General features: G+C 42.2%; 1 protein-coding gene across 1 annotated transcript in view; it reads left to right on the plus strand.

The window, feature by feature from the left end:
- LOC135522478 (2-oxoisovalerate dehydrogenase subunit beta, mitochondrial-like) overlaps positions 1–21,260 on the plus strand; it is an 86,254-nt gene that overhangs the window by 33,637 nt on the left and 31,357 nt on the right. Inside the window, exons 7-8 of the mRNA XM_064948773.1 lie at positions 1,463–1,560; positions 2,929–3,039. Coding sequence (XP_064804845.1) covers positions 1,463–1,560; positions 2,929–3,039 — 209 coding nt within the window. The remainder of the gene's footprint in view (positions 1–1,462; positions 1,561–2,928; positions 3,040–21,260) is intronic.

Below are 21,260 nucleotides of genomic sequence, written 5' to 3' on the forward strand. Positions count from 1 at the left end.
GTGCATTTTCTTTTTCCAATTCCACGTCTTTCTAAATAACCCTGAGGATTAGATGACTTGCTCTGAGAGATACTGATTAACCAAAATAAGCAGCCTCTCATCCCTGACATCACTTAAATTTGGAAGCCATTTAATTGTAAATAAATGTCCCATGTGGCCTACAGGTGAATCTATGACTCATTTGAACCATGTACCAGCACACACACTGACTTCAGGATTGGGTTGGGAAAAGGCTTGCCAGAGGTAACTCTTTTGACTCGTTTGAAATTGAAGTCGGCAGCCTGTTTCTTAACCTCTAGAGGGGGAATGGGTGGAAGTCATCCCGACTGTTCCAGGAAGAGTAGAGTCGGAAACCGTAATGTCTCCCTCGAGTATCAATAGTACACCCAGTGGCTGTTGCAGTTCATGTGTTACCTTGCAAGAGACTTATATTTAAAGAGCACCAGTCTCCCCACTGAACACCCACACACACCTTCTGAAGGTCTTATCTTGCTTGTCAGGGTCAAAGCTGTGTATGATGAGCGCCAAAGACCTGTGTCATGTTGTTACCAAATAACTACATAATAGGCTATGTTGGTGCCTCATGTTGTTTTTTTTGCCACCAAGTGTTTAGTAACTCCAAGATGACTAGAAATAGGGTGCCAAAGGGTCGGATGCATGAATATAATGTCCCTTGTGTGTGTGGAACACATTTTGAACTATATCCTGTCCCGCAAATGTTTTGTTGTCCACATTGATCAGGGTGACTGGCCTATAGTAGTTTACTAGATATTGTTAGCGCATAGATTTATTTTCTTATTAATAATAATATGCCATTCGGCAGACGTTGTTATCCAAAGCGACTTAGTCATGCGTGCATAAATGTTAGGTATTTGTGGTCCCGGGAATCGAACCCACTACCCCTGGTGTTGCAAGCGTCATGCTCTACAAACATAGCAACAGAGGACCATAGAGAGGCGCGCACACAAGGCTCCTTGTGATTGATGAGGTCTGGGAAAAGCATCTCAAATGAGCCAGAGACTTTGTTCCTAACTGGAAGCACAGATTGTAGGCTTTCATTTGTGAGTGTGCCAGTTATTTCCCTTCTTGTCATCCACTCCATCATTGAGCTCTACGGGTGGTTATGGACCATCGTTTGACAGAGCAACCACAGTTGGCCATAACAGAGTGATTAATGTGTGTTCGGATTTTGACCCCCAATTATATTCCTAGCATGTGTAGTACTGTAGTTGCGTATGTGCACCAGGTCATGCTGGCCGTACTGATAAGATACTTGGGCTTGTTCTAAAAAAAATATATATTCTCCTTCACTGCACTGATCTGCAAGATTAGCTTCCACCATAGGGTTTCACCTGTCAACTAATTTACAATCAGTGCGGATGAAGGGGAGGAGATGAGAGTACAGGTTTTGAAACAATTGAGATAGAGGTCGTGTTTTGTTTTTTCTTTGTTTGCTTTGCAGTGGAGCAGGTCCCTACAGAGGCCTACACCATCTCACTTTCGCAGGCCGAGGTAATACAGGAAGGAAGTGACGTCACTCTGGTCGCGTGGGGAACACAGGTGAGACGTGGAAAAAGGAGCCATGGGTTGATTCTACGTACTCGAGCCATTGAGGAGATGGAGCTATATATCTATTTATAACTGTGCATGAGTCATGACCTTAGCCAGAAGTCATTGTTTGTGGTATGGAGGCGGGCAGAGTAGGAACATCCGCATTACATCTGGGGTCTTTGACATTTTTAAGCCGACACGGACGAGCCATGGATTACCTCCTAGCTCCATCACAAGCCCACGCCTCTCAACAGGGGCTTTCTCACCAGGGGTTGGTGGTTTATCGTGTCTACACTGACGTCTCCGTTGGACCGATGCTGCTCCACAGTGTTAACAGTCCACGTCTACACAAGGCCTTCCGTTGTCTTCAACTCCTGTCCCCCTGATTTATTTTCCTCAGTAGAGGATTATGGTCTCTATAGCGCTCTTGGTGTCGTTGCCCCTTACAAAGATTACGCTAGCCCACTTAAAGGGCTTAACCCACCCAGAGAAGGAGACTAATGTAGGTACAGCTGATGAGCAGAGGGGGTCTAAGCCTGAGGGCCTGGAATAACTGGGAAATCAACTCCTTCAAAGCCGTCATTTTGCAAAGATGAAAAATCCACCAAGTAGTGGAAATCGGGGCTTTTTAAAATGCCACCCCATTACTCCGGTAATCCATCAGCACTCCATGGACGAGTGAAAAGAAAACAACTCCAAACAAGTGGAGCGGTCGAAACCGCGCCTGGATCCTGCCGTGAAGGCCTGCTAATGAGCATAACAGAGGGGTTCATTTTGCCAGTCGTGGAAATCCCTACTGTTATATTGTGAAGTTTCAGAGGACCGTTGGCATTTTCTTGCGCACTTTAAACCTGTTCATATCTTGACAGAAGTACTCGGCTATATCATTGCTTCAACAATATTCAGTATATTAGTAGTCATCTCTCGCAAGGTTGACTAACACCAGAATAGAATATTTATCTTTTTAATATGCCTATTGTAGACTCGTGTCTATATGGGCTAGAAGCCTGTAGATTGCTGTGTTCTTTTCTTTTATCAATTGCCTGTCTGATTTATGACTCATGACTATCACTCAAGACCCAAACATTAATAGATTTTATTCATTAACCCTCACACACATTCATAAACTAACTCAAAGCCCTGATGCACAGTTTAGGGATAACGATGGAGCCAGTATGTCCTGCTGTTAGATTGCCGGTGATTCACAGGCACACTTTCTCCGTTAGTCCAAACTGACTTGAAAGTTAATAAGGGGTGCTGTGCAGTGGTTTTCTGCTGACTCTAAAAGGGGCTCTTGATGTTATTATGAAGTGTTCTAAAATCCATTCTGGATTAGAATGGAATACATGGCCTTGATCGCTGACTCCTGCCTTGCAGATCCATGTGCTGAGGGAAGTGGCCAACATGGCTCAGGAGAAGCTGGGTGTGTCCTGCGAACTCATAGATCTACAGACCATCTTGCCTTGGGACACTGAGACTGTTTGCAAGGTAAGACGCATGATAGGTTATATAAATTTACACACACACACACACACACACTCAGGGCTGGGTAGGTTACTTTCTAAATGTAATACTTTAGTTACTTGTCCAAAATTATTAGCCTTAACTTTTGGATTACCCAAACTCAGTAACATAATCTGATTACTTTCAGTTACTTTTAGATTGTTTTCCCCTTAAGACACTAGACATGACTCCCTCAAACATCAAAATAAAATTGTATTTGTCACATGCTTTGTAAACAACCTTTGTAGACTAACTGTGAAATGCTTACTTACAGGCCCTTCCCAACAATGCAGAGAAAAATATAGAAACGATTATAGCACAAGGAATAAATGCACAATGAGTAATAATAACGTATATAAACTTAAATAAACAGGGTAACAGTACTGAGTAGATGTGCAGGGGTTCCAAGGTTAATATGTACATATAGGTAGGGGTAAAGTGTCTAGGCAGCAGGATAATTAATAAACGCTGGTAGCAGCAGCATATGTAATGAGTCAAAACAGTTAGTGCGAAAGATGGTCAAATCGGGTCCGTTCAGCTATTTGGTTAACTAGTGCTTAGTATTATGGCTTGGGGTAGAAGTTGTTTAGGGTCCTGTTGGTTCCAGACTTGGTGCATCGGTGCCACTTGCCATGCGGTAGCAGAGAGAAAAGTCTGTCTTGAGCGGCTGGAGTCTTTGAAAATGTATAGGGCCTTCTCACACCGCCTGGTATAGAGGTCCTGGATGGCAGGGAGCCTGGCCCCAGTGATGTACTGGGTCATACGCACTACCCTCTGTAGCGCCGTGCGGTTGGATGCCAAGCAGTTGCCATACCAAGCGGTAATGAAGCCAGTCAAGATGCTCTCAGTGGTGCAGCTGTACAAGGTTTTGCGGATCTGAGATCCCATGCCAAATCTTTTCAACTTTTTTATTCCATAGGCTGGGACCCGCACTATGCAGCTGAGGCAAGAGCGCATTTTTCACAGGCTGTCCACTGGCCTCAAAAATTGATATGCAGCTTAAACTTCTTCAATTCAACCATTTGAGTTATACATATCCAATTGTGAACAGCCATCCACAATTGCCACAATAAGTAAGGTGCAAATGGCTAAATGAGAGGGCAGCAGTGTGATTTACATCAATGCGCTATGTAGATATCAATAATATGTAGCCCTTAGGCTACATCATTGCTGTTGTCCTTGCCCTTAGCGTTTTTATTTTGTTTGGATAATCTTTGGATGCCGACAGCGGTTGCACTATTGGAAGACATGGCTTGGACAGTAGGCTACAAAATCCTTTTCCTGCTCTTTTCCCGCGATCCCTCAAACACATTTGGTGTGTCATCATAGTGGTCTCTGGTCAGACTTCCTCAGGAGGAACAAAAAACATGGCTGAGGATTATTTCTGTCTAATAAAACTCTTGTTGATTGGCTGGGCCTGGCTCCCCAGTGGGTGGGCCTATCCCCTCCCAGGCACAACAATGGCTGCACCGCTGCCCAGTCATGTGAAAGCCATAGATTAGTGCCTAATTCATTTATTTCAATTGACTGATTTCCATATTTGAACTGTAACTCGGTAAAATCTTTGAAATTGTTGCATGTTGCGTTTTTATATTTTTGTTCAGTATAATTGATGATCCCTGCAGTAGACTGTGTAATTTAACACTTAAATTTCCCTTCAATGTGGCACAGAAACCATGATATTTTTCTCTATAGTGCAGTTTCTGCCGTTCCTGATTGATTGAATTCCAACTTTATTCTCCCACAGCTGGTATGATTTCATTAGGGCTGTATTTCTACTTTGCCGCGCGATTAAAGTAACCGTAGCACTCACTCGTGTTATTATGTAATGGAGGAGAGAAACTGTTTTGTTAGCCTTTCAAAGTATTCTAATGATGTCTTGAGTTTAAAGTTATGGTCCATTCAAGCCTAGAGGAATGGGGGGAAAGGAGGTAAGCGAGGCCTGTATATTTTGTCCACATGCAGTGCCTTCAGAAAGTATTTACACCCCTTGACCTTTTCCATATTTTGTTGTTACAGTCTGAATTTTTGTTTTTTTTGTCAATGGCCTAAACACAATAGCCCAGAATGTTAAAGTAGAATTAAGTTAATAAAAAAAAAATGAACAAATTAATAAAACAATGAAAGCTGAAATGTATTCAGCCCATTTGTTATGGCAAACCTAAATCATTTCAGGAGTAAAGATTTGCTAACAAGTCCCTTGATAAGTTGCATGGACATTAAACATTTTTTAATGACTACCTCATCTCTGTACCCCACACATACAATTATCTGTAAGGTCCCTCAGTCGAGCAGTGAATTTCAAGCACAGATTCAACCACAGACTAGGGAGGTTTTCCAATGCCTTGCAAAGAAGGGTACCTGTTGGTAGATGGGTAAAAAAAGAAGCAGACATTGAATATCCCTTTGAGCAGGGTGAAGTTATTAATTACACTTTGGATGGCATATTAATACACCCAGTCACTACAAATGTAAAGGCCTCCTTCCTTACTCAGTTGCCTGAGAGGAAGGAAACCATTCAGGGATTTCACAATAAGGCCAATGATGACTTTAAAACAGTTATGGAGTTTAATGGCTGTGATAGGAGAAAAATGAAGATGACTCAACATTGTAGTTACTTCACAATACTAACCTAATTGGCAGAGGGAAAAGAATGCCTGTACAGAATACAAATATTCCAGAACATGCATCCTGTTTGCAACAAGGCACTTAAGTAATACTGCAAAAACATGTGGCAATGCAATTCACTTTTTGTCCTGTATACAAAGTGTTATGTTTGGGGTAAATCCAATATAACAAATTACTGAGTACCACTCCATATTTTCAAATACAGTGGTGGCTGCATCATGTTATGGGTATGCCTGTAATCGTTGGGGAGTTCTTCAGGAGAAAAAATGTACGGAATAGAGCTGAGCACTGGCAAAATCCTAGAGGGGAAAAAAATCAATGGCAAGACCTGAAAATGTCGCTAGCAATGATCAACAACCAATAATGGGCAAATGTTGCACAATCCAGGTGTGAAAAGCTCTTTGAGTCTTACCTAGAAAGACTTACAGCTGTAATCACTGCCAAAGGTGCTTAGACAAAGTATTGACTCAGGGATGTGAATACTTATGTAAATGAGATTTCTGTATGTCATCTTTAATACCTTTGCAAAAATGTCTGAAAACAACATGTTTTCACTGTCGTTATGGGGCATTGTGTGCAGATGGGTGAGGGGCGGAAATAAATAATAATATCTATAGATAGATCTAACACAACAAAATGTGGAATAAGTCAAGCAGTATGAATACTTTCTGAAGGCACTGTATTTTGGCACCTCCCGAGATGTGCCAATGCCATGCATTTTAAATGGCCCACTTCAAACGTGCCACATACTGTTTTGTTGTGGACGTGGCAAGCCGCTGGTGACTCGATACCGGATTGATTTTTATATTGCCTGTTTTATCATGCAATTTGAAAGTCCCTCTGGTGAAGCACATGACACAGTTGGTAAGCTCTGCGAGGCCTGGCGCTGCCAAGTAAATCTTATAACTGACAGTTAAGGCACAAGATGAAAATTGTGGTCACAGGCCGGTAATTTAATAGGGAGCCCAATTGGAATCGGTGGCATATATTATTATTTTCTTGGCACCACGGGCGCTTCAAATGAAGTGAGCAACAGTCTGTTATGGGCTGTTTGTTCAGAGACAATTTTCTCAAATAAACGGGGTGATTTTCAGCATTGGCCGCTCCATTAAACCGGCTCTATGAAATTGAATAGTGTGTTTTATATACCGCTTATGGTTCTCGGTGGCAAGGCCGCCGTCTCCACCTTGCCAACAACACTTGTCTTCCTCCCCACTGTTTTCTCTCCTCTCCTTCAGCTAAACGTGTTGTGGATTATCTGTCCTCACACCTTTTTTACATTTCCCCTTTCCTTGTCAGTTTATAGCCTCCTATCTCCTCGTTCTCTTATTACGTAGTCTTCTGTTTTCTCCTGAATTATGTCCTCACTCAGTCCTATAGCCATAAAATTCAAATGCCGAAAACACTGCCTGGGAATGTGTTGTTGTCTCTCATCCTCGGTGTCTTGCCCTATGTGACCCATGTGGCATTATTTGAAGGTTGTGGTTGAGTAGAGAACCTTTTATTCATGCAATTAACTGGAGAGGATGAATTAACCACAGGCGAAATAATCCCCATGTTCTTTGTACCCGATTTTTGTCATGAATGCAACGTTAAAATATTTTGTTTTATCTTTTAATAAATCTGAAGCATAAAGAACTTTATGTTCCAGATGTCAAATTAGGAACAAATGCGGGTCTCTGTAAAAATTATGTTTTCAGACAGTGGGGCCAGCTAATGAAAACAACCCTGACATGAAATAGAATATTGTCTCCTTTTTTGCACGAAAGGTGGGTTAGTGGACAGGGAAATGGGGTTCCGTTACCCAGAAATGGCTATGCTGAAGTACTGTGTTTTTAAAATGTTGTCCGTCTTAGCAGTGCCTGTTTTGGTCACAACTCACAATAAAACAAATGCCCCATGTTTCAGTATCATCATTGCAAATGGTCACCCCTGACTGAATGTATACTTAATTTCCCACCTGTCACGCCCTGGTCAAAGTATTTTGTGTTTGTCTTCATTTATTTGGTCAGGCCAGGGTGTGGGTTTTTGTATGTGGTGTGTTTGTATTGGGATTGTAGCTTAGTGGGGTGTTCTAGTTAAGTCTATGGCTGTCTGAAGTGGTTCTCAATCAGAGGCAGGTGTTTATCGTTGTCTCTGATTGGGAACCATATTTAGGCAGCCATATTCTTTGAGTGTTTCGTGGGTGATTGTCCTTGTTCTGTGTTTATTTACACCAGTATAGGCTGTTTCGGTTTTCGTTACGTTCTTTGTTTTGTAGTGTTTGTATATTGATTCGTGTTATACGTTTGTTTATTAAACATGGATCGTAATCTACACGCCGCATTTTGGTCCGACTCTCCTTCCCACCTAGAAAGCCGTAACACCACCTGTGGCCAATGGTCTGCCTCTACGATGATTGTGTGTGTGTCTTGGTGTGAAGACTAGACACAAGTATTCATCCACTGAGTGAAATAATGGATTATTTTTGTTATATACTCCTGTCATCTTCGTTGGGAAGTGCTGGCTGCTGAGCGGTTGAATTACAGGTTTTGACCAGTGTAGGTTCCCTTGGGCGCTACAATGTATAGCACATGAAGGTTGCCTTTGAAACGAGTCTACCTTTCCATATCTGCATTTGAAGGGCAAGCTGATTGTATTCTTATTGCACAGCAATTTAGGGGGGCATAGCTGCCTAACGATAGGGAAAATATTTCACTTTTATGGTTGGTTTTACTAACCCATATTGAATAAATCCAAGAGTAACAGAGAACTAAAAATGTTATTTCATTAGCATTGACGTAACTGGGATTTCAGACATCAGGCCAGGACTATCGAGTCTGAGTGGAACCTTTTTAAATCATATGAACTGCTGTCCAGGAATATGTCTACAAAACTAAATTATCATTCATCCTACCTAAAAATACAATCTAGTCCAGGTCCCTGCTTAATCTCTGTGCAACAGACCCCTTATGTGTGCTTACACTACTCTTTCTGTCAACTCTCTGACTACCCAGAATCCTCCACTTCCAATCCTAAAGTAGGCCCTATATTCAAAGGTTAGGTGGAGAGTGAGGTCAAACCTTGGTGCCCCTGGTCACTCTGAATGCAGACTGACAGAGTGAGCCCTGCCTGCCTGCCCTGGCTCTGTGGCTATAACTACTGCTGAGCCTTTTACAGACACTGGGGCATTCACGCAAGGCAGCTATGGCAGGAATGTCCACATGCATTTACATTTAGCATTGTTTTGTATATTGTTTCAGGGTCAGCCGGCCCTACAAGTGTTTGTTTGGGGCACAATTGTAACAAACCTCTTCTCCCCTTCTCTTGACTCACCCTACTACTGAGCTCTCTGACAGACCAGCTATTTTAGATTTACAGGGGACGACTGTGGCCAGAATTACACAAGTCACACAGCCCTCTCTCGCCTTAGATCTTTTGCTACTAAAGGGGCGATGTGACATTTCATGAAAGGATTGCTCCGAGGAATAACTCTCAGAGCATTGTGACCTCAATCTTCATCCTGTTCCATCTGAGTTGGCTTTCTCCGTTGTGACTTCCTAGGATTCATTATGTGCCAGTCTATATGCTGAGGTAAGGGGGGGGAAATGGCACAATTGGAACCATCAGAGGCTAGTAAATAGTATTATTCTCTGATCCATTGATTTTGATTGTCAGTGCTGTTCTTGGCTTCAAGTACATGTCAGAAAGAATTCAGTCTGCTTTTTAATTCAGTGGTTGTTCGCTTGATCTCCAGCGTTTCCAGGAATACCTACGTGCTTTCACATCGGCTTGCATTAAATGGGTGAGAGGCTCATGAGCAGACGGAGTGTGTGTACACACACGCTCAGCTTGTTGGTCTATGGACGCACATCCAAACACGGACGCACATTCAATTAGGACTTCATATACATCTATGAGTCACAGTCGGCTCCTGCGTCTCTCCTCGGCGTCTTTCAACAGCGGACATCCATGCCCAGATTGACCACGATGTCCATATGAGTCAGTTCAATCAGTTCTTATCTCTTTGAGCCTGGTGGGTCTTTATAGAGGAGTGTCCGTGTGTGTCTCTTAGTACATGTGATCATTAACACGATAGCTCTGGGTTTCCTGTTCCCTCCATCCGGAGCCATCCACCCCGGTGGTAACCGGCGGCGACACAGGGATCTAAATATACAGTCAAGTCTCTTGTTGACAAAGGGAATAGACAGAAATTGCTGTAGAAATGGAGAGAAACTGTATTTTGTCCCGCTGTCTGCGGCAGTCCAGTAAATGTAATAGTCGTTCATTTAAGGGATAAACAAAATGACTGGTTTGGCCCTGCCAGACCCACAGGCTCAAATGATATAATGTGGAAAGTCTCCCTCTCTCTTGCTCCTGGGTCAAAAGCCAGTGTGGTAATTTATTTAAAAACCCATATCATCCTCTTTGACAGACCTTCAGTCTTGTTGTTTTGAGTTGGCTACATCTTAAATGCTCTTGAGCTGGCTTTTGTACAATCTAATTTTGATCCGACATTTCTACCACATTGTACAGCTCATTGTCCATATTCAATACTTAGTCCAGATTCGTATTAGTGCCTAGTCAGTGATTCAGAGCCATTTTCCAGACCTGGTCAGACTCCGATCTGGTCAGTGTGAAACCGCCTTTTGAGGGTGTGCAGTCAGTAATAGAGCGGTGGCTCAGTTAGCAGTGATTTGGAGATGGCTCTTCCCATGCCGCACAAACCAGACCCGTCAGCCAAAAGGCCTGGGAGCTGGAAGACCTTGAGGAGCTCAGGCCCTCTCCCTACAATGAACCTCTTAATACTTTCCACCCATACCTTCAGCTCTCTCCATTGAAATATAGCTATTTTGACTGCTTTGTCCTCATGACACACAATACCCTTCCAGACTGGGTCTTTCCAAAGCAAAGAAACTAGCTAACATGATCAAGATGTGGCTCGGGCTTATGCTTTGAGGTTCCAAGCTCCATGCGCGCAGGTCCACTATAAAATGCATCTGATGAAATTCACGGTAAACGTATGTATTGGTTTGATTTCACAGTGAGACTTAGAAAGGCGTTTTGTACCCCGGCCCTAGTCCGTGCGCTAGGCATCTTGGAGGCTTCATACTCAATTCTTTAGTATCCGGACGGCAGAGTTCATGTACTGTTTAATTTCGTTGTGTCCTCATTGCCTTAAGTCAGTGGGTTCAAAGATTATTTTTTTTTATAAAGACTTCTTCTCAGGCTCATTTTAAGGTCACTAAAGCGCTGATGAAATAAGTTGTTCCACTATGAACAACCAAGATTAGCTTATTTCACCTGGGATTGCTCTCACAGCAGAGGGCCATGGAGCTGACATTATAATAAGATGGCATATCCCTTTGGTCACGGCTGGGAAATGCTATTTTAGAAATCTCCTTGTCTCCCATCTCTCCTCACACTTGGTCATGGTCTGTTAACTCTCTCTTGGTCATTGATATCCCCTTTTACTTGACTTCTTTTACCTCTCTTGGCCTCACTTGCTTACTCTCCCCTCTCTCAACATCGCTATTGTTATCGCACACAATATTTCTTCTTTTTGGCATTTGTCCTCCTCAGGCAGCAAGTCCATGCTGGTTTGGGAGTAGGGAAGTTCTATCTGCTCCCATAAAACACACCGTTCCCATTTCCCCAGCCCCAACCTCGGCACACATTCCACATCATATGGTGTCCCTTAATGACCCCTGGAAATGTGTGTGTGTGTGTGCTCACTTCTCCCTCCTCTCCAGAAATATGTACGACTTTGCCAAAGAAAAGCCAGAACACCCAATGTAACAGAGCAAAAAGTAAAGGAGAGCGACGACTTAACCGAGACCACTGACTTTCCGCAGCATGGAGGAAACTCCTCTACTTCACCCTTCTGCTACCTCAGAGCACCGCTGCCACAGATGGAGATTGCTGCTGGTGTGTCCTATTTGACAAGTAGAAAGGGATGTGTAAACATGAAACAGCCAGTGATATGTTCTCCCTGTCTGCTCTGAGTGGTGTGGGCATAGCGTGTTTTCTGAACTTGGTTACCCGAGGGGCTGGTGTTCCCGGCAGTCGGCACTTCACACTGAGGGCTAACACCTGCCATGGTAACAGAGATGTGTTGGCAGGTGCTGGCTGGCTGTACCCTGTTTCATTAGTTTATTCAAAGTTCACCGGAAGTGGAACATTTTAATTTGAAAAGCCCCATGGTTGCATGGGTACTTCAAGGCGTGGATATAAAAGGTGTGATTGTCACTACAGAAGCTGTATATTATCCATAGTGGATTACCATCAGTCGCTCCATTTGGTAATAGATTAATTTGTAGCAGTGAATGGAAGATGTTAGACTGTGTGTACGGTTTTTGGCCATATCTTGACCAAACATGAAATTGATCAGAAATGCAGTGTAGACATTAATGTTGTAAATGACATATGTAGCTGGAAACGGCTGATTTTATAATTGAATATCTACATAGGCGTACAGAGGTCCATTATCAGCAACCATCACTCCTGTGTTCCAATGGCACGTTCTGTTGGCTCATCCAAGTTTATCATTTTAAAAGGCCAATTGATCATTAGAAAACCCTTTTGCAATTATGTTAGCACAGCTGAAAACTGTTGTGCCGATTTTTAAAAAGCAATAAATCTGGCCGCCTTTAGACTAGTTGAGTATCTGGAGCATCAGCATTTGTGGGTTCGATTACAGGCTCAAAATGTCTCGAAACAAACAATTTTCTTCTGAAGCTCGTCAGTCTATTCTTGTTCTGAGAAATGAAGGCTATTCCATGCGAGAAGTTTCCAAGAAACTGAAGATCTCGTACAGCGCTGTGTACTACTCCCTTCACAGAACCATGCAAACTGGCTCTAACCAGAATAGAAAGAGTGGGAGGCCCCGGGGCACAACTGAGCAAGAGGAAAAGTACATTAGTGTCTAGTTTGAGAAACCGACGCCTCACAAGTCCTCAACTGGCAGCTTCATTAAATAGTACCCGCAGAACACCAGTTTTAACGTCAACAGTGAAGAGGCGTCTCCAGGATGCTGGCCTTCTAGTCAAAGTTTCAAAGAAAAAGCCATTTCTCAGATTGGACAATAAAAAGATAAGATTAGGATGGGCAAAGGAACACAGACACTGGGCAAAGGAACACAAACACTGGACAGAGGAACCCTGCCTAGAAGGCCAGCATCCCGGAGTCACCTCTTCACTGTTGACATTGAGACTGGTGTTTTGCGGGTACTATTTAATGAAGCATATAAATTATCAGTGGAGAGGTCTGTCTGCCTACAGGCCCGCTGGTGACACGGGTAGGGGCTACCCTTTTTGGTGCGATAGTGTGAAAAGCTCATAATGCTCCTGTTTTGATTTAATATGTATACTTCCTAGAAAATGGTTCCTCTTAATATAATTGTGTTTCCTTCAGTTAGACTGACTCAAAGTGTTGGGCATCTGCCCTCGTGGTGACGCAACCCATTTGGTTAACCCGTAAGAGGCAAGAGTCATTGTGTGTTTGCACACGCCAATCTCTCTGCTAAATGAAGATGTGTCTGTTGTGAGAGAGAAATAGATGATGGTATGAGAATTGGGGGGCACAGATGCAATCTTGGCAGCGTGGCCTGCACTGTGTTTCTGGGAAGTGGTGCTACTGACTGTATAGGGAGCTCTGGAGCCTGTTCACTTGCTTTAGATAAGACTTACCACTTACCAACCTGGCCCACCTCACCCGCTAAGTGCCTCACACACTAAGTGCTGTCTTACTCAAAGAAAGCTAGCAAACATACTGTACCGGCAGTGGAACGGAGTGTTCAGACTTTGTTTGTTTGTCATGAACTGGGATGGAAGCAATGCGAAATGCAAACACTTTTTAGGATTGGTGGAGTTTTTTGGATACAATGTCACAAGTAACAGGCTTTTCCTCATTGCTGTGGTGGTACTGTAGTTTTTTGGTAGAGCATTTTTTAAAACTTTTGAATAAATTTTAACTTGGCTTGTCCTTTTAATGTCACATGCACAAGTACAGTAAAATGCCTTTATTGCAAACTCTAAACCCAATAATGCAATATTCAATAACAATGTGTTATAACTTTTGCAACCTCCTGAGGGGAGAGGCACTGTCGCGCCTTCACGACTGTGTGTATGTCTTTGGACCGTTTTAAGTTTAGTGATTTTGGAGGAACTTGAAGCTGTCTAACAGGCTCTACTGTTCTGGGGAGGCTTTCCACTGATGTAGGAACATTACTGCTGGACTTGATTCCATTCAGCCACAAGAGCATTAGTGAGGTCGGGCACTGACTTTGGGCGATTAGGCCTAGCTTGCAGTCTGCATTCCAATTCATCCAAAATGTGTTCGATGGGGTTGAGGTCAGGGCTCTGTGCAGGCCAGTCAAGTTCTTCCACACCGATCTCGACAAACCATTACTGTATGGACCTCGCTTTGTGCACAGGGGAATGGTCATGCTGAAACAGGAAGGGGCCTTCCGACTTTGTGGCAACAGTTTGGGGAAGCACAGAATTGTCTAGAATGTCATTGAATGCTGTAACATTAAGATTTCCCTTCACTGGAACAAGGGGCCTCGCCCGACCCATGAAAAACAGCCCCAGACCATTATTCCTCTTCCACCGAACTATACAGTTGGCACTATGCATTTGGGCAGGTAGCATTCTCCTGGCATCTGCCAAACCCAGATTTGTCCATTGGACTGCCAGATGGTGAAGCGTGATTCGTCACTTCAGAGAACGCGTTTCCACTGCTCCAGAGTCTAATGGCGGCGATCTTTACACCACTCCAGCCGATGCTTGGCATTACGCATGGTGATCATAGGCTCGGCCATGGAAACCCATTTCATGAAGCTCCTGATGAACAGTTCTTGCGGTGACGTTGCTTCCAGATGGACTTTGGAACTCGGTTGCGATTGTTACATGCTTCAGCACTCGGCGGTCCCGTTCTGTGAGCTTGTGTGCCCTACCACTTCGCGGTTGAGCCTGTATCGTTCTTAGACTTTTCTACTTAACAATAACAGCACTAACAATTGACCAGTGCAGCTCTAGTAGGGAAAAACTGAGATTTTAATATGGCATCCGATGTCGGTGCCACGTTGGAAGTCACTGAGTTTTTTCGTAAGGCCATTCTACTGCCAATGTTTGTCTATGGAGATTGCACGCCTGTTGGCTCGATTTTATACACCTGTCAGCAATGGGTGTGGCTGAAATAGCCAAATCCACTAATTCTCTAGACAAAGTTGCAAAGAAAAAGCCATATCAGACTGGTCAATAAGAATAAAATATTAACACAGCCACTGGACATAGGAATTCTGCATAGAAGGCCAACATCCCAGAGTCGCCTCTTCACTGTTGACGTTCAGACTGGTGTTTTGTGGGTACTATTTAATGAAGCTGCCAGTTGAGGACTTGGGAGGCATCTGTTTCTCAAACTAGGTGCTCTAATGTACTTTTCTTCTTGCTCAGTTGTGCACTGCGGCCTCCCACTCCTCTTTCAATTCTGGTTAGAGCCAGTTTGGGCTGTTCTGTGAAGGGAGTTGTACGAGATCTTCAGCTTCTTAGCAACTTCTCGCATGGTATAGGCTTCATTTCTCAGAACAAGAATAGCCTGATGAGTTTCAGAAGGAAGCAGTTTGTTTCTGGCCATTTTGAGTCTGTAATCAAACCCAGAAATGCTGAGGCTCCAGATACTCAACTAGTCTAAAGAAGGCCAGTTTTATTGCTTCGTTAATCAGCACAAGTATTCAGCTGTGCTAACATAATTGCAAAAGGTTTTTTTAATGATCAAATATTATTTTTTAAATGATAAACTTGGATTAACTAACACAATGTGCCATTGGAACACAGGAGTGATGGTTTGCGTATAATGGTCCTCTGTACGCCTATGTAGATATTCCATGAACAAATCTGCAGTTTCCAGCTACAATAGTCATTTACAACATTAACAATGTCTACACTGTATTTTTGATCAGTTTCATGTTATTTTAATGGACAAAAAATGTGCTTTTCTTTCAAAAACGAGGACAAGTGACCCCTAACTTTTGAATGGTGTGTGTGTATATAGTTGAAGTATGTATACAGTTAACTTGTTTTTCAAAAACTCCACATATTCTTGTTAACAAACTATAGTTTTGGCAAGTCTGTTAGGACATCTACTTTGTGCATGACACAAGTCATTTTTCCAACAATTGTTTACAGACAGATTATTTCACTTATAATTCACTATCACAATTCCAGTGGGTCAGACCAAGTTGACTGTGCCTTTAAACAGCTTGGAAAATTCCAGAAAATGTGATGGCTTTAGGAGCTTCTGATAGGCTAATTGACATAATATGAATCAATTGGAGGTGTACCTGTGGATGTATTTCATGGCCTACCTTCAACCTCAGTGCCTCGTTGCTTGACATCATGGGGAAATCAAAAGAAATCAGCCAAGACCTGCACAAGTCGTGTTGATCCTCGGGAGCAAGGATGAAGGTACCACGTTCATCTGTACAAACAATAGTACGCAAGTATAAACACCATGATACCACGCAGCCGTCATACCGCTCAGGAAGGAGACACGTTCTGTCTCCTAGAGATGAACGTACTTTGGTGTGCAAATCAATCCCAGAACAACAGCGAAAGACCTTGTGAAGATACTGGAGGAAACAGGTACAAAAGTATCTACATCCACAGTAAAAACGAGTCCTATATCGACACAAGGCCGCTCAGCAAGGAAGAAGCCACAGCTCCAAAACTGCTATAAAAAAATCCAGACTACGGTTTGCAACTGCACATGGGGACAAAGATCATACTTTTTGGAGAAATGTCCTCTGGTCTGATGAAACAAAAATGGAACTGTTTGGCCATAATGACCATTGTTATGTTTGGAGGGAAAAGGGGGAGGCTTGCAATCTGAAGAACAGCATCCCAACCGTGAAGCACAGGGGTAGCAGAATCATGTTGTGGGGGTGCTTTGCTGCAGGAGGGACTGGTGCACTTCACAAAATAGAAGGCATCATGAGGTAGGAAAATGATGTGGATATGTTGAAGCAACTCAAGACATCAGTCAGGAAGTTAAAGCTTGTTCGCAAATGGGTCTTCCAAATGGACAATTACCCCAAGCATACTTCCAAAGTTGTGGCAAAATGGCTTAAGGACAACAAAGTCAAGTTACTGGAGTTGCCATCACATACCCTGACCTCAGTCCTATAGAACATTTGTGGGCAGAACTTAAAAAGTGTGTGCAAGCAAGGAGGCCTACAAACCTGACTCAGTTACACCAGCTCTGTCAGGAGGAATTGGCCAAAATTCACCCAACTTATTGTGGGAAGCTTGTGGAAGGCTACCTGAAAGGGTTTGACCCAAGTTATTAAGCAATGTAAACTTCTGACCCACTGGGAATGTGATGAAAGAAACAAAAGCTGAAATAAATCATTCTCTCTACTACTATTCTGACATTCTTAAAATAAAGTGGTGATCCTAACTGACCCAAGACAGGGAATTTTTACTCTGATTGAATGTCAGGAATTGTGAAACTGAGTTTAAATGTATTTGGCTAAGGTGTATGTATACTTCCAACTTCAACTGTTTGTGAGATATATAAACTCAGCAAAAAAAATATGAATTCAAAGGTACTTCCTAAAAATCACTAACTTCAGATCTTTATTGTAAAGTGTTTAAACACGGTTTCCCATGCTTGTTCAATGAACCATAAACAATTAATAAACATGCACCTGTGGAACAGTCGTTAGGACACTAACAGGTACAGGCGGTAGGCAATTAAGGTCACAGTTCTGAAAACTTAGGACACTAAAGAGGCCTTTCTACTGGGTCCCTGCTCATCTGCGTAAATGTGCCTTAGGCATGCTGCAAGGAGGCATGAGAACTGCAGATGTGGCCAGGGCAATAAATTGCATTGTCTGTACTATGAGACGCTAAAGTCAGCGCTTCGGGGAGACAGGACGGACAGCTGATTGACCTCGCAGTGGCAGACCACGTGTAACAACACCTGCACAGGATTGGTATATCCAAACATCACACCTGCGGGAGTGATGGCAACAACAACTGCCTGAGTTACACCAGGAACGCACAATCACTCCATCAGTGCTCAGACTGTCCGCAATAGGCTGAGAGAGGCTGGACTGAGGGCTTGTTGGCCTGTTGTCTGGTGAGGACCTGCCTTACATCACTGGCAGCAATGTCGACTATGAGCACAAACCTACCGTCACTGGACCAGACAGGACTGGCAAAAAGTGCTCTTCACTGACTCGTCGCGGTTTTGTCTCACCGGGGTGATGGTCTGATTTTGTGTGTGTGTGTGCCTATCACCTCATTTTAATATTCTGTTGTAAAGAGCACGTTCCATTTCATAAGTCATATTTTCCCATCTCAAGAGCTCAAATTTAAGAAAAGTGCCAAAAAAGGGTTTACGAGTGTATCTTAAATCAGCCATAACTCCTCTAGTGACAGGGAATGTGCAACAGGGAGGGGCAATTGCATGCAAGCTTAACAAAAAAGTTTCTTGTTAAAACATGCCTAGTCCACCTATCTATCTATATGGGTTACAGGGTCGATGTGTTATGCTCTATACCACAAAACACCAGGAAATGTAAAAAAAAAAAAAAAAAAAAAAAAAAAAAAAGAGTAGAACCAGCTCACCTGCTTTCACACTATGATTTGACTATTAATGGTCAATGTTTCTTTTGAAAAAAATCTTAACAAGGAATATTTTCACCATATTAAAATATCACACGAAATATATAATAATCTTCAGAAATGACTGTCAAAGCAATTATATAACTAGGGCTTTACAATGATGGTGAAAACTTTTGTGGTTAAGTGAGTTAAAATCTTCCTCAAAGTGATGTGAGTGGGAGGCATTGGGAAGGTGTGGGATCAATAGGGAATGTTCTGGATGAGGAGTTTTTATTCGTTTCTCAGTCAAACTGAATTGGAAACCAATTTACAAACATAATTATATGATGTTATCCTGGGTAGAATATATTTATATTCCGGACATTGCTCATTCTGATATTTCTTAATTTCTTTTTTTTTTTAGCTTTTTGGATTATGTGTGTATTGTATTACTGAAATTTTGGAACTAGAAACGCAAGCATTTCACTTCCCTTGCGATAACACATGCAAATATTTTTTGTACGTGACTAAACTTTGATTTTGGTTACAGGCCACAATTTGTTGCGCGCGCCCCCCACGCTTCTGCAGGGTCATCACCTCAACTGTTCCCGTGTATTCAGTGCCTGTTTTGAGGGAGGTAATATCCTCTCGTCTCCAGGCGTGGGCAATCAGTGTTTTTTTATGTCGGATCCAGGACAGCTGGTGCAGCCGGTCTTTCCTGGTTCCGAAATGCATTCGAGACTTTACCCCTGTTCTATACTTAAAGTGCGTTCAGAAAGTATTCATACCCGTTGACATTTTCCACATTTTGTTGTTACAGCTAGAATTTAAAATTGATTCAATTGCGATGGGCTTTGTTACACCGACCACAACAGTTGACTACTCCAATTCCGACACTTAAATCAAATCAGTAGGCCTAATATAAATTAGATTTAATAATACCATATACAGTGCCTTCAGAATGTATTCACACCCCTGGACTTTTTCCACATTACAGCCTGAATTTAAAATAGGTTGAATTGATATGTTGTCACTGGTCTACACACAATAACACATAATGTAAAAGTGAAATTACATTTTTTTTTTTTACAGTTTTACAAGTTAATTAAAAATGAAAAGCTAAAATGTCTTGTCAATTATTCAACTCCTTGGTTATGGCAAGCCTAAATAAGTTCAGTAGAAAAATATGCATAAGTTACAAGTTGCATAATAGTGTTTAACATGATTTCTTTGAATGACTACCTCATCGCTGTACCCCAGACATACAATTATCTGTAAGGTCCCTCAGTCGAGCAGTGAATTTCAGGCACAGATTCAACCACAAATAACAGGGAGGTTTTCCAATGCCTTGCAAAGAAAGGCACCTTTTGGTAGATGTGTTTTTAAAAAATAAAATAAAAATTTAAGAGCAGACATTGAATATCCCTTTGAGTATGGGGAAGTTATTAATTGCACCTTGGATGGTGTATTAATACATCCAGTCACTACAAAGATACTGGCGTCCTTCCTAACTCAGTTGCCGGAGAGGAAGGAAACTGCTCAGAGATTTCAATTCCATAGTTTTCCCTTCTCACTGTCACGTCTAATCAAGGTGGGTGGAATTAGGCGCAGAGAGCAGATAGCGATATAAAGTTTTATTCTCCGGTGAACAAAATAAACAACGGTCAACCCAAATACACACAGGGTGAATTTATCCAACACAGGATAAAGACTAACCGGAGAATAAGAAACAATAAACACCGACAGACAAAACGAATGACAAAATAAACAATCCCGCACAAAACAAGGGCGGGACAACCTACATTAAATACAGATCCATTAATTAATTAAACAACACACAGGTGAAACCAATTAGACAAAACCAACAGATACACGAAAAAGGGATCGGTAGTGGCTAATAGGACGGTGACGACGACCGCCGAGCACCGCCCGAACGGGCAGGAGAGCCAACTTCGGCGGAAGTCGTGACACTCACACCCATTAACGGAGGATGGATCAACAACATTGTAGTTACTCCACGATACTAACCTAATTGACTGAGTGAAAAAAAGTGTGTACATAAATAAATATTCCAAAACATTACCAAAAAGACAGTGAATGTTCCTGAGTGGCCGAGTTACAGTTGTATCTTAAATCTATGGCAAGACCTGAAAATAGTTGTCTAGCAATGATCTAGCAATGATCTACAACCAATTTGACAGCGCTTGAATTTTGAAAAGAATAATGGCCACATTTTCCACAATCCAGGTTAGAGGTCGACCGATTTTAATCGGCATGGCCGATTTTTCAAGTTTTCATGATGATCAGTAATCAGCCTTTTTGGATGCCGATTTATGGCCAATTTACATTGCAATCCACGAGGAGACTGTGGCAGACTGACCACCTGTTACTCGAGTGCAGCATCAAAAGGACCTTGTGGCTGCAAGGAGCCAAGGTAAGTTGCTAGCTAGCATTAATCTTATAAAAAACAATCAATCTTCACATAATCACTAGTTAACTACACATGGTTGATGATATTACTAGGTTAACTAGCGTGTCCTATGTTGCATATAATCAATGTGGTGCCGGTTAATTTCTCATCGAATCACAACCTACTTCACCAAACGGGTGGTGATTTGAACAAAAGCGCATTCGTGAAAAAAGCACAATTGTTGCACAAATGTACCTAGCTATAAACATCCATGCCTTTCTTAATCAATACACACACATAGTTGACACGTCATAATTCTTATAATAGCTACAACTTAAAACTGGGAATATTGAAGACTCATGTTTAAAAGGAACCACCGGCTTTAATATATTCTCATGTTCTGAGCAAGGAACTTAAACTATAAGCTTTTTTACATGGCATATATTGCACTTTTGCTTTCTTCTTCAACACTGTGTTTTGCGTTATTTAAACAAATTGAATATGTTTCATTATTTATTTGAGACCAAATTGATTTTATTTATGTATTATATTAAGTTTAAAATAAGTGTTCATTTGTTAAT

Source organism: Oncorhynchus masou, chromosome 30 (genome assembly GCF_036934945.1).
Source record: "Oncorhynchus masou masou isolate Uvic2021 chromosome 30, UVic_Omas_1.1, whole genome shotgun sequence".
Lineage (NCBI taxonomy): Eukaryota > Metazoa > Chordata > Actinopteri > Salmoniformes > Salmonidae > Oncorhynchus > Oncorhynchus masou.